Below are 12500 nucleotides of genomic sequence, written 5' to 3'. Positions count from 1 at the left end.
GCCAATCACAGCACAGTAGGGCGGGACGTCGAGGCAACGACCAGCCAATCACAGCCCAGTAGGGCGGGACGTCGCGGCAACGACCAGCCAATCACAGCACAGTAGGGCGGGACGTCGAGGCAACGACCAGCCAATCACAGCCCAGTAGTATTAGCCAATGGACTGTGATGCTGTGCAACATGCTGCCTTCCACTCTGAAATATATCAATTATTTATTTTTTTAAATGTTTTTGAGAGCTACAAGTTCTTTAAACATGTTCATGGAGCATATATACTGTATATATTTAGATATGTACTGTATATTAGTATTCTGGGGGTATTGTTCCTGTGCAGAGGGTAGTTTAGTTTATTTATTGACTACACTGAGGGCGTTTTATATTTTTATAATTTATTTATTTATTTGTATGCTGAAAAATTTCTGAAAAAAAAGTTTGAGAAAAAAAGTCCGAAAAATGTTAGAAAACAAAAGTCTGAAACAATGTCTGAAAAAGGTAAAAAAAAAAAAAAAAGTCTAATAAAGTCTGAAAAAAAAGTTTGAAAATTTTTATGAAAAAAAAGTCTGAAAAATGTTAGAAAACAAAAGTCCACACAATGTCTGAAAAAGGTAAAAAAAAAAAAAAAAAAGTGAAAAAATGTCTGTAAAAAAAAGTCTGAAAAATGTCTGAAAAAAAGTTTGAAAAAAAAATCTGAAAAATTTCTGAAAAAAAAGTTTGAGAAAAAAAGTCCAAAAAATGTTAGAAAACAATGTCTGAAAAAGGTAAAAAAAAAAAAAAAGTCTGAAAAAATGTCTGTAAAAAAAAAGTCTGAAAAAAAATCGACCTATATATATTATATATATATATAATAAGTCAATGTCAGTAACAAAATGACTCCAGTAAAATGTTGCAGCTGGAGTGGAAGATAGACATCATGCTGCTGTCCTGAAACAAAATAAATGAATTAGAGTTCAGCTTAGTCATTAACTCAGGAGTGACGTCACAGCCCATCACGTCACCGTGGGCCGGTCGGTGACGTCACGGGGGTGTTTTTAGGAGGCTCGTGCGAGTCTGTCTGTGTGTCAGTCATCATGAAGAGGCTGCTGAGGCAGCTCGGGACTCTTCATCCTCCTCATCATCCTCCTCCTCCTCCTCAGCGCTCTGCGGGGATCATAGGAGCACCTTTCTGCAGAGGACAGGTGAGTGCACGAGGGGACAGGTGAGTGCACGAGGGGACAGGTGCACGGTGCACGGCGTGCGTGCTTGTGTGAGTGACGTCAGTGTTCTTGTTCTGCAGCCTCGAGGCGGAGTGGACCAGGGACCCGACCGGATCCGGGCCGCGGGCCTGCTGACCCGCCTGACCGAGACAGGTGAGTCACAGGGTGGGGGGGGGGAGAAGAACTCTGATCTGATACCTGAGCTAAATACTACTAACTACATTTAATATCCTGCTGGAGTAAAGGTACATGGTAGTATTATTTATATTTAAGGAGTATTACCAGCTAAATGTACACAAAGTATCACAAGTAGAAGTAGTAGAAGTATTCAGATCCTCTAGTTCAGTAAAAGTACTAATACCACAGTGTAGAAATACTAGTGTATACTAGTGTATAAATACTCTTACTGATGATCAGTTTGGCTTTAAAAGGAAACACGACATTGATATGTGGATTTATGCTCTAAAGGAAGACTAAACTTCACTTCACTGTTTTATTGATGCATCCCAGGCCTGAGACAGAATAAATATATATATACAGTATATATATACATATATATATATATATATGTATATATATATGTGTTTTGAAGTGGGGTTGTATGTATACTCCGTGTTCTGAGAGGTTAAATTAGTGTTTTTATGAATGGAGTCTGGTGGCTTTGAGGAGAGCGATATAACGGCGTCAGTAACTCAGGTAAGGTCTGTAACTCAGTTGATCATTTATTTTGAGGTGAATCAACACCCCAGTATGAACACTCTGATAGTCCGTATTTATTATTATTATTATTATTATTATGTAAATCATTAGGTCCTAAACGTTGTGAAATAAACTAACAGCTGAATCCAGAGTTATTATATCAGGATCAACTGTGACTTTTGAGCTCTTCACTGTAAAAAATGTATGTGTTAATTAATTAATATTATATTATATTATATATAATATTAGTTTTAATGTTAATTAATATTGTTGTTGTTTAATAACAGTTGATTTAATCTGTGTGTTGATGTTTAAACTCAACTTTATTAGTCGTTACAGTGACAGTCAGTCTGTGTATCTGGGACACGTGCACGTTAATCTGATGAGACACAGCTCAGTGTGTGTGTGTCTGTGTGTGTGTGTGTGTGTGTGTGTGTGTGTGTGTGAGTGTGTGTGTGTGTGAGTGTGTGTGACCTTGGTCCTCACAACACACACACAGAAATAGATCTCTGTGTGTGTGTGTGTGTGTGTGTGTATGAATATGTAAACATATTAAATATAATACATTCAGTTCAATCTCGTGTGAACGCTCGCACCCGCTGAGTCAACGTCAGCCGGGTTCAGATGGTCTGAAGTGGAGTTTTATGTAAACTCTCCTCCTCTGGGGGATTAAACTAGTGTTTCTGTGAATGGAGTCTGGTGACTTTAAGAGAGCGATGTAACGGCGTCAGAAAGGGCGAGGTAAAGGGCCGTCTGACGGCGAGGTAAAGGAGGTAATCCGTCAGACTGATCCCAGTCCTCTGGAGCGATGTACTTGTTGTACTTGTACACATTAACAGTTCATGAGTCACTGATGCGCGGTACGATGACCTCTCTGTGGAAACATGTTGACTTACATTGCAAAATGAAAACATTTCCACACAGAGAGAGAGAGAGAGAGAGATGATCTACTGACTGTTAATGTTCACCCAGAGAGCATTCTGGGTAATCTACCTGTCATGGCGGTTTCTCTTCTTCTTCTCTGATTGAAAGAAATAAAGAAGAAGAAGAGATGTAAACCGATGTGTGTTCATGTTGAGGTTTCTCTGTTTGTGTCTGCAGGCTGTGCAGTGAAGGATTATGGGAACCTGGCGTTTGAGGACGTGGTGGACGACCAGCCGGTGGGCCTGGTGAAACGGGCGCGGGCGGTGGGCGCCGCCAACCAGAGGCTGTCTGAGGCCGTGCACGCCGTGAAGAAGGACGGACACACCGCCGTGATGCTGGGAGGAGACCACAGGTCAGCAAGTACTCACTGACTTTACTGCAGGAAAAGTACTACTACCACACATTAAGAATACTCTGTTACAGTTAAAGTACTACTACCACACATTAAGAATACTCTGTTACAGTTAAAGTACTACTACCACACATTAAGAATACTCTGTTACAGTTAAAGTACTACTACCACACATTAAGAATACTCTGTTACAGTTAAAGTACTACTACCACACATTAAGAATACTCTGTTACAGTTAAAGTACTACTACCACACATTAAGAATACTCTGTTACAGTTAAAGTACTACTACCACACATTAAGAATACTCTGTTACAGTTAAAGTACTACTAGAGAGTTTCATGTTCATGTCCCTTCACAGTTGAACTTCTATATTTCCTGTCTGTTATTGATTAGCTGCCGCTGCTTCTCGTCTGTCTTCAGTAAATGGTTAAATCTGTGAACAGACTCTGGTGTGTGTGTGTGTGTGTGTGTGTGTGTGTGTGTGTGTGTGTGTGTGTGTGTGTGTGTTCAGTAACAGCAGCATCATCGCCTGTCAATCATCCACCAGCAGATCAAACACAGTGATCGATCAGTTCAGTCTCAGTCCGTCTTTACTCAACGTGGTCGGTTCTATTCACGTGTACATGTAGTATAGTATAATATTTAATATTCATTCAGGAGAGACGTCTGTTGTTGTTTGGAATTTAATTTATTACTTTTATATTTTTATTTGTTGAACTGAACAGAGCAGCAGATTTATTTATTTATTTATTTATTATTAGCAGCAGATTTCTCAGTTTAAAGGCTTCATGAAGAGACTTTAATCATCTGAGTCAGTGAGGTTAAAACTAAAGGATCAGTATTATATATTATATATTATATATTATATATTATATATTATATATTATATATTAGTATAGTAATGTGATTTAATTTAATGTGATTAAATGGTTCTTTCACCTCAGTATAACTGTTAACCTGACTAACTTTGACTTGGGACTTGAGTTCAAAGACGTGGGACTTTCCAGACGCCGCGATGACCTCGCTCTGTCTCTGTGTCTTCCTCAGTCTGGCCATCGGCTCCATTCACGGTCACGCGGCGGCGGTGGGAGATCTGAGCGTCGTGTGGGTCGACGCCCACGCCGACATCAACACGCCGCTGAGCTCGTACACCGGAAACATCCACGGGCAGCCCGTCTCCTACCTCCTCCACGAGCTGCACTCTAAGGTCAGTTTATCAGGGACGGGTCGTCCTGAAGGTGGCGCTGGAGGACAGACGATGAGGTCTGAGGTCGGACACGCCCTCAGACCTCAGGGCGTGAAACGACACGCCCACCAAACGAGAGAAAACGCAGCTCAGAGCCGCTGCACGCCGCTCTGAGGAAACATGTCGTTCAACCCTTAAACTGTTCCCGTCTGTTCCCGTCTGTTCCCACCTGTTCCCGCCTGTTCCCGTCTGTAACCGTCTGTTCCCGCCTGTTCCCGTCTGTAACCGTCTGTTCCCGCCTGTACCCGTCTGTTCCCGCCTGTAACCATCTGTTCCCGTCTGTTCCCGTCTGTAATCGTCTGTTCCCGTCTGTAACCGTCTGTTCCCGCCTGTACCCGTCTGTTCCCACCTGTTCCCGCCTGTTCCCGTCTGTAACCGTCTGTTCCCGCCTGTACCCGTCTGTTCCCGTCTGTAACCATCTGTTCCCGTCTGTTCCCGTCTGTAACCGTCTGTTCCCGCCTGTACCCGTCTGTTCCCACCTGTTCCCGCCTGTTCCCGTCTGTAACCGTCTGTTCCCGCCTGTACCCGTCTGTTCCCGTCTGTAACCATCTGTTCCCGTCTGTAACCGTCTGTTCCCGCCTGTTCCCGTCTGTAACCGTCTGTAACCGTCTGTTCCCGCCTGTTCCCGTCTGTAACCGTCTGTTCCCGCCTGTAACCGTCTGTTCCCGCCTGTTCCCGTCTGTAACCGTCTGTTCCCGCCTGTTCCCGCCTGTAACCGTCTGTTCCTGTCTGTAACTGTCTGTTCCTGCCTGTTACCGCCTGTTCCCGCCTGTTCCTGTCTGTAACCGTCTGTTCCCGCCTGTAACCGTCTGTTCCCGCCTGTTCCCGTCTGTAACCGTCTGTTCCCGCCTGTAACCGTCTGTTCCCGCCTGTTCCCGTCTGTAACCGTCTGTTCCCGCCTGTACCCGTCTGTAACCGTCTGTTCCCGCCTGTTCCCGCCTGTAACCGTCTGTTCCCGCCTGTTCCCGTCTGTAACCGTCTGTTCCCGCCTGTAACCGTCTGTTCCCGCCTGTTCCCGTCTGTAACCGTCTGTTCCCGCCTGTAACCGTCTGTTCCTGTCTGTAACTGTCTGTTCCTGCCTGTTACCGCCTGTTCCCGCCTGTTCCTGTCTGTAACCGTCTGTTCCCGCCTGTTACCGCCTGTTCCCGCCTGTTCCCGCCTGTTCCTGTCTGTAACCGCCTGTTCCCGTCTGTTCCCGTCTGTTCCCGTCTGTTGTTCTTCGTGTCACCAGATTCCCGTCCTTCCAAACTTCTCGTGGATCAAGTCGTGCGTGTCGGCCAGAGATCTGGTCTACATCGGACTGAGAGACGTTGATCCAGCAGAGCAGTAAGTTTTCGTCTCACGTCACCAGCCGGGTTTCTGTTAACGTGTCTTTATGCACATTTGACGCATCATATTTAATTCTCCGTGTTGTATAAATCTTCCACATTGTGCAAAGTAGAATATCTTCAGAGGAGCGCTGAGCGTTGATCATTGATCTTTGAGCGTTGATCGTTGAGCGTTGAGCGTTGATCGTTGACCGTTGAGCGTTGATCTTTGAGCGTTGAGCGTTGAGCGTTGATCGTTGAGCGTTGGTCGTTGATCGTTGAGCGTTGATCGTTGATCTTTGAGCGTTGATCGTTGACCGTTGACCGTTGACCGTTGACCGTTGATCTTTGAGCGTTGAGCGTTGATCGTTGATCTTTGAGCGTTGATCGTTGAGCGTTGAGCGTTGGTCGTTGATCGTTGAGCGTTGATCTTTGAGCGTTGAGCGTTGATCGTTGAGCGTTGGTCGTTGATCGTTGAGCGTTGATCGTTGATCTTTGAGCGTTGATCGTTGATCGTTGACCGTTGACCGTTGACCGTTGATCTTTGAGCGTTGAGCGTTGATCGTTGATCTTTGAGCGTTGATCGTTGAGCGTTGAGCGTTGGTCGTTGATCGTTGAGCGTTGATCGTTGATCTTTGAGCGTTGATCGTTGAGCGTTGGTCGTTGAGCGTTGAGCGTTGATCGTTGATCTTTGAGCGTTGACCGTTGACCGTTGAGCGTTGAGCGTTGATCTTTGAGCGTTGAGCGTTGATCGTTGAGCGTTGATCGTTGATCGTTGATCGTTGAGCGTTGATCTTTGAGCGTTGAGCGTTGGTCGTTGATCGTTGATCGTTGATCGTTGAGCGTTGATCTTTGAGCGTTGAGCGTTGGTCGTTGATCGTTGAGCGTTGATCGTTGATCTTTGACCGTTGAGCGTTGGTCGTTGATCGTTGATCGTTGACCGTTGACCGTTGAGCGTTGAGCGTTGATCTTTGAGCGTTGAGCGTTGATCGTTGAGCGTTGATCGTTGATCGTTGAGCGTTGATCTTTGAGCGTTGGTCGTTGATCGTTGATCGTTGAGCGTTGATCTTTGAGCGTTGAGCGTTGGTCGTTGATCGTTGATCGTTGAGCGTTGATCTTTGAGCGTTGAGCGTTGGTCGTTGATCGTTGAGCGTTGATCGTTGATCTTTGACCGTTGAGCGTTGATCGTTGAGCGTTGAGCGTTGGTCGTTGAGCGTTGATCGTTGAGCGTTGATCGTTGATCGTTGATCGTTGACCGTTGAGCGTTGAGCGTTGAGCGTTGATCTTTGAGCGTTGAGCGTTGATCGTTGATCGTTGATCTTTGAGCGTTGAGCGTTGATCGTTGATCGTTGAGCGTTGATCGTTGATCGTTGAGCGTTGATCTTTGAGCGTTGAGCGTTGAGCGTTGATCGTTGATCGTTGATCTTTGAGCGTTGATCGTTGATCTTTGAGCGTTGAGCGTTGATCGTTGAGCGTTGATCGTTGATCTTTGAGCGTTGAGCGTTGATCGTTGATCGTTGATCGTTGATCGTTGATCGTTGAGCGTTGATCGTTGAGCGTTGATCGTTGATCTTTGAGCGTTGATCGTTGATCTTTGAGCGTTGATCGTTGATCTTTGAGCGTTGAGCGTTGAGCGTTGATCGTTGATCGTTGAGCGTTGATCGTTGATCTTTGAGCGTTGAGCGTTGATCGTTGATCGTTGATCGTTGATCTTTGAGCGTTGATCGTTGAGCGTTGAGCGTTGAGCGTTGAGCGTTGAGCGTTGAGCGTTGATTGTTTTAAACGAGTTAATAACGAGTTAATACCTTGTGGTTCTTGTCCTCTCCCAGTTACATCCTGAAGCTTCTGGGCGTGAAGGTGTTTTCCATGTCAGAGCTGGATCATCTCGGTGTAGCCAGAGTCATGGAGGAGACCTGCGACTACCTCACGGCCAAGTAATCTTTCATTGATTTGGATTTTTAGAAAGTTGGGGGTAATTTTTTGTAGTAATTTTATTATTTTATTTATTATTTTTTATGTAATTTCTATTTAAATGAATTTTTTCACAAATCATAAAATCACAAAAAATTGTAGATGTTGAAATATATATTTTATTAATTATTATTAATTGTGATTTTATTATTTTATTTTATTTATCAATTTATTATTTTGTATATAATTTTTTTTTTATTTTATATAAAAAAATTCTCTATGAATGTTCTGTAAAACCAATAAAATTTGATCATAAAAAAATCAATAAAAATTCTTTCTTGAAATTTGAATAATAAAAAAAAAACAATCAGAAAAATGTTCCATGAAAACTGCTGAAGAAGAAGAAGAGGTGGATGTTGGTGGATGTTGGTGGATGATGGTGGTGGATGTTGGTGGATGATGGTGGATGTTGGTGGATGATGATGGTGGATGTTGGTGGATGTTAGTGGATGATGGTGGTGGATGTTGGTGGATGATGGTGGATGTTGGTGGATGATGATGGTGGATGTTGGTGGATGTTGGTGGATGTTGGTGGATGATGGTGGATGATGGTGGATGATGGTGGATGTTGGTGGATGATGGTGGATGATGGTGGATGTTGGTGGATGTTGGTGGATGATGGTGGATGATGATGGTGGATGTTTGGTGGATGTTGGTGGATGATGATGGTGGATGTTGGTGGATGTTGGTGGATGATGGTGGATGATGGTGGATGATGGTGGATGTTGGTGGATGTTGGTGGATGTTGGTGGATGATGTTGGTGGATGTTGGTGGATGATGGTGGATGATGGTGGATGATGGTGGATGTTGGTGGATGATGGTGGATGTTGGTGGATGATGGTGGATGATGATGGTGGATGTTGGTGGATGATGGTGGATGATGGTGGATGATGGTGGATGTTGGTGGATGTTGGTGGATGTTGGTGGATGTTGGTGGATGATGGTGGATGTTGGGGGATGATGGTGGATGATGGTGGATAATGGTGGATGATGGTGGATTTTGGTGGATGTTGGTGAAGGTTGGGGGATGTTGGTGGATGATGGTGGTGGATGTTGGTGGATGATGGTGGATGATGGTGGATGTTGGTGGATGATGGTGGATGTTGGTGGATGTTGGTGGGTGATGGTGGTGGATGTTGGTGGATGATGGTGGATGTTGGTGGATGTTGGTGGATGATGGTGGATGATGGTGGATGTTGGTGGATGTTGGTGGATGTTGGTGGATGATGGTGGATGATGGTGGATGTTGGTGGATGTTGGTGGATGATGGTGGATGATGGTGGATGTTGGTGGATGTTGGTGGATGATGGTGGATGTTGGTGGATGATGGTGGATGATGGTGGATGTTGGTGGATGTTGGTGGATGATGGTGGATGTTGGTGGATGTTGGTGGATGTTGGTGGATGATGGTGGATGTTGGTGGATGATGGTGGATGATGGTGGATGATGGTGGATGATGGTGGATGATGGTGGATTTTGGTGGATGTTGGTGGAGGTTGGGGGATGTGGGTGGATGATGGTGGATGTTGGTGGATGTGGTGGGATGTTGGGGGATGTTGGTGGATGATGGTGGATTTTGGTGGATGTTGGTGGATGATGGTGGATGTTGGTGGATGTTGGTGGATGATGGTGGATGTTGGTGGATGATGGTGGATGATGGTGGATGTTGGTGGATGATGATGGATGTTGGTGGATGATGGTGGATGTTGGTGGATGTTGTTGGATGATGGTGGATTTTGGTGGATGATGGTGGATGTTGGTGGATGATGGTGGATGTTGGTGGATGTGGGTGGATGATGGTGGATGTTGGTGGATGTTGGTGGATGATGGTGGATGATGGTGGATGTTGTTGGATGATGGTGGATTTTGGTGGATGATGGTGGATGTTGGTGGATGATGGTGGATGTTGGTGGATGTGGGTGGATGATGGTGGATGTTGGTGGATGTTGGTGGATGATGGTGGATGTTGGTGGATGATGGTGGAAGTTGGTGGATGTGGGTGGATGTTGGGGGATGTTGGTGGATGATGGTGGAAGTTGGTGGATGATGGTGGATGATGGTGGATTTTGGTGGATGTTGGTGGATGATGGTGGATGTTGGTGGATGTTGGTGGATGATGGTGGATGTTGGTGGATGATGGTGGAAGTTGGTGGATGATGGTGGATGATGGTGGATGTTGGTGGATGATGGTGGATGATGGTGGATGTTGGTGGATGATGGTGGATGTTGGTGGATGATGGTGGATGTTGGTGGATGTGGGTGGATGATGGTGGATGTTGGTGGATGATGGTGGTGGATGTTGGTGGATGATGATGGTGGATGTTGGTGGATGATGGTGGATGATGGTGGATGTTGGTGGATGTGGGTGGATGATGGTGGATGTTGGTGGATGATGGTGGATGATGGTGGATGTGGGTGGATGATGGTGGATGTTGGTGGATGATGGTGGATGATGGTGGATGTTGGTGGATGATGGTGGATGTTGGTGGATGTTGGTGGATGTTGGTGGATGATGGTGGATGATGGTGGATGTTGGTGGATGATGGTGGATGTTGGTGGATGTTGTTGGATGATGGTGGATTTTGGTGGATGATGGTGGATGTTGGTGGATGATGGTGGATGTTGGTGGATGTGGGTGGATGATGGTGGATGTTGGTGGATGTTGGTGGATGATGGTGGATGTTGGTGGATGATGGTGGAAGTTGGTGGATGTGGGTGGATGTTGGGGGATGTTGGTGGATGATGGTGGAAGTTGGTGGATGATGGTGGATGTTGGTGGATGTTGGTGGATGATGGTGGATGTTGGTGGATGTTGGTGGATGATGGTGGATGTTGGTGGATGATGGTGGAAGTTGGTGGATGATGGTGGATGTTGGTGGATGATGGTGGATGATGGTGGATGTTGGTGGATGATGGTGGATGATGGTGGATGTTGGTGGATGATGGTGGATGTTGGTGGATGATGGTGGATGATGGTGGATGATGGTGGATGTTGGTGGATGATGGTGGATGATGGTGGATGTTGGTGGATGTGGGTGGATGATGGTGGATGATGGTGGATGTTGGTGGATGATGGTGGAAGTTGGTGGGTGATGGTGGATGATGGTGGATGTTGGTGGATGATGGTGGATGTTGGTGGATGATGGTGGATGATGGTGGATGTTGGTGGATGTGGGTGGATGATGGTGGATGTTGGTGGATGATGGTGGTGGATGTTGGTGGATGATGATGGTGGATGTTGGTGGATGATGGTGGATGATGGTGGATGTTGGTGGATGTGGGTGGATGATGGTGGATGTTGGTGGATGATGGTGGATGATGGTGGATGTGGGTGGATGATGGTGGATGATGGTGGATGTTGGTGGATGATGGTGGATGTTGGTGGATGATGGTGGATGATGGTGGATGTGGGTGGATGATGGTGGATGTTGGTGGATGTGGGTGGATGTGGGTGGATGATGGTGGATGTGGGTGGATGATGGTGGATGATGGTGGATGTTGGTGGATGATGGTGGATGATGGTGGATGTTGGTGGATGTGGGTGGATGATGGTGGATGTTGGTGGATGATGGTGGTGGATGTTGGTGGATGATGGTGGTGGATGTTGGTGGATGATGATGGTGGATGTTGGTGGATGATGGTGGATGTTGGTGGATGATGGTGGATGTTGGTGGATGTGGGTGGATGTTGGGGGATGTTGGTGGATGATGGTGGATGTTAGTGGATGTTGTTGTGGTGAGAGTCGGTTACCTTCGCGGTGGTTGTTGTGGTGAGAGTCGGTTACCTTCGCGGTGGTTGTTGTGGTGAGAGTCGGTTACCTTCGAGGTGTTTCTCTTATTATTTGTACAGAGTGAAGAAACCGATCCCCCTGAGCTACGACATCGATGTGGGTGGATGATGGTGGATGATGGTGGATGTTGGTGGATGATGGTGGAAGTTGGTGGATGATGGTGGATGATGGTGGATGTTGGTGGATGATGGTGGATGTTGGTGGATGATGGTGGATGATGGTGGATGTTGGTGGATGATGGTGGATGATGGTGGATGTGGGTGGATGATGGTGGATGATGGTGGATGTTGGTGGATGATGGTGGATGTTGGTGGATGATGGTGGATGATGGTGGATGTGGGTGGATGATGGTGGATGTTGGTGGATGTGGGTGGATGTGGGTGGATGATGGTGGATGTGGGTGGATGATGGTGGATGATGGTGGATGTTGGTGGATGATGGTGGATGTTGGTGGATGTGGGTGGATGATGGTGGATGTTGGTGGATGATGGTGGTGGATGTTGGTGGATGATGGTGGTGGATGTTGGTGGATGATGATGGTGGATGTTGGTGGATGATGGTGGATGTTGGTGGATGATGGTGGATGTTGGTGGATGTGGGTGGATGTTGGGGGATGTTGGTGGATGATGGTGGATGTTGGTGGATGTTGTTGTGGTGAGAGTCGGTTACCTTCGCGGTGGTTGTTGTGGTGAGAGTCGGTTACCTTCGAGGTGTTTCTCTTATTATTTGTACAGAGTGAAGAAACCGATCCACCTGAGCTACGACATCGATGTGGGTGGATGATGGTGGATGATGGTGGATGTTGGTGGATGATGGTGGAAGTTGGTGGATGATGGTGGATGATGGTGGATGTTGGTGGATGATGGTGGATGTTGGTGGATGATGGTGGATGATGGTGGATGTTGGTGGATGATGGTGGATGTTGGTGGATGATGGTGGATGTTGGTGGATGTGGGTGGATGTTGGTGGATGATGGTGGAAGTTGGTGGATGATGGTGGATGATGGTGGATGTTGG

General features: G+C 46.3%; 2 protein-coding genes and 2 long non-coding RNA genes across 5 annotated transcripts in view; 2 read left to right on the top strand and 2 right to left on the bottom strand.

Annotated features, from left to right (window-relative positions):
• heatr1 (HEAT repeat containing 1) overlaps positions 1–3 on the bottom strand; it is a 24570-nt gene extending 24567 nt beyond the window's left edge. For both annotated transcript variants that reach the window (XM_074628601.1, XM_074628602.1), the window contains exon 1: positions 1–3. This exon is cut by the window's left edge and continues 123 nt beyond it. The gene's annotated coding sequence lies outside the window, so the exon portion shown is untranslated.
• Positions 4–1017: 1014 nt separating this feature from the next.
• On the top strand, positions 1018–7778 carry LOC141763842 (arginase-1-like). Its single transcript, XM_074628603.1, has 6 exons — positions 1018–1174; positions 1273–1345; positions 2993–3167; positions 4217–4376; positions 5647–5741; positions 7552–7778. Exons 1-6 carry the CDS (start codon positions 1067–1069, stop codon positions 7658–7660), a joined length of 720 nt encoding a protein of 239 aa, XP_074484704.1. The 5' UTR covers positions 1018–1066; the 3' UTR covers positions 7661–7778.
• A 3596-nt stretch (positions 7779–11374) lies between these two features.
• On the bottom strand, positions 11375–12229 carry LOC141763845 (uncharacterized). The gene is made up of 2 exons (XR_012593181.1): positions 12154–12229; positions 11375–11512 (listed from the first exon to the last, which is right to left on the bottom strand). It is a non-coding gene; the product is annotated as an uncharacterized LOC141763845 (long non-coding RNA).
• On the top strand, positions 11407–12186 carry LOC141763843 (uncharacterized). Its single transcript, XR_012593180.1, has 2 exons — positions 11407–11537; positions 12144–12186. It is a non-coding gene; the product is annotated as an uncharacterized LOC141763843 (long non-coding RNA).
• Positions 12230–12500: the final 271 nt, after the last annotated feature.

Source organism: Sebastes fasciatus, unplaced genomic scaffold (assembly GCF_043250625.1).
Source record: "Sebastes fasciatus isolate fSebFas1 unplaced genomic scaffold, fSebFas1.pri Scaffold_60, whole genome shotgun sequence".
In the NCBI taxonomy this organism is placed as follows: Eukaryota; Metazoa; Chordata; class Actinopteri; order Perciformes; family Sebastidae; genus Sebastes; species Sebastes fasciatus.
This window is presented reverse-complemented; position numbering and strand designations above follow the sequence as displayed.

Excerpts from the sequence above, each read along its gene's own strand:
- LOC141763842 (XM_074628603.1), top strand. The coding sequence starts at position 1,067 with ATGAAGAGGCTGCTGAGGCAGCTCGGGACTCTTCATCCTCCTCATCAT. Across the intron at positions 3,168-4,216 it reads ATGCTGGGAGGAGACCACAG|TCTGGCCATCGGCTCCATTC; the intron begins GTCAGCAAGTAC and ends TGTCTTCCTCAG. Across the intron at positions 5,742-7,551 it reads GACGTTGATCCAGCAGAGCA|TTACATCCTGAAGCTTCTGG; the intron begins GTAAGTTTTCGT and ends GTCCTCTCCCAG.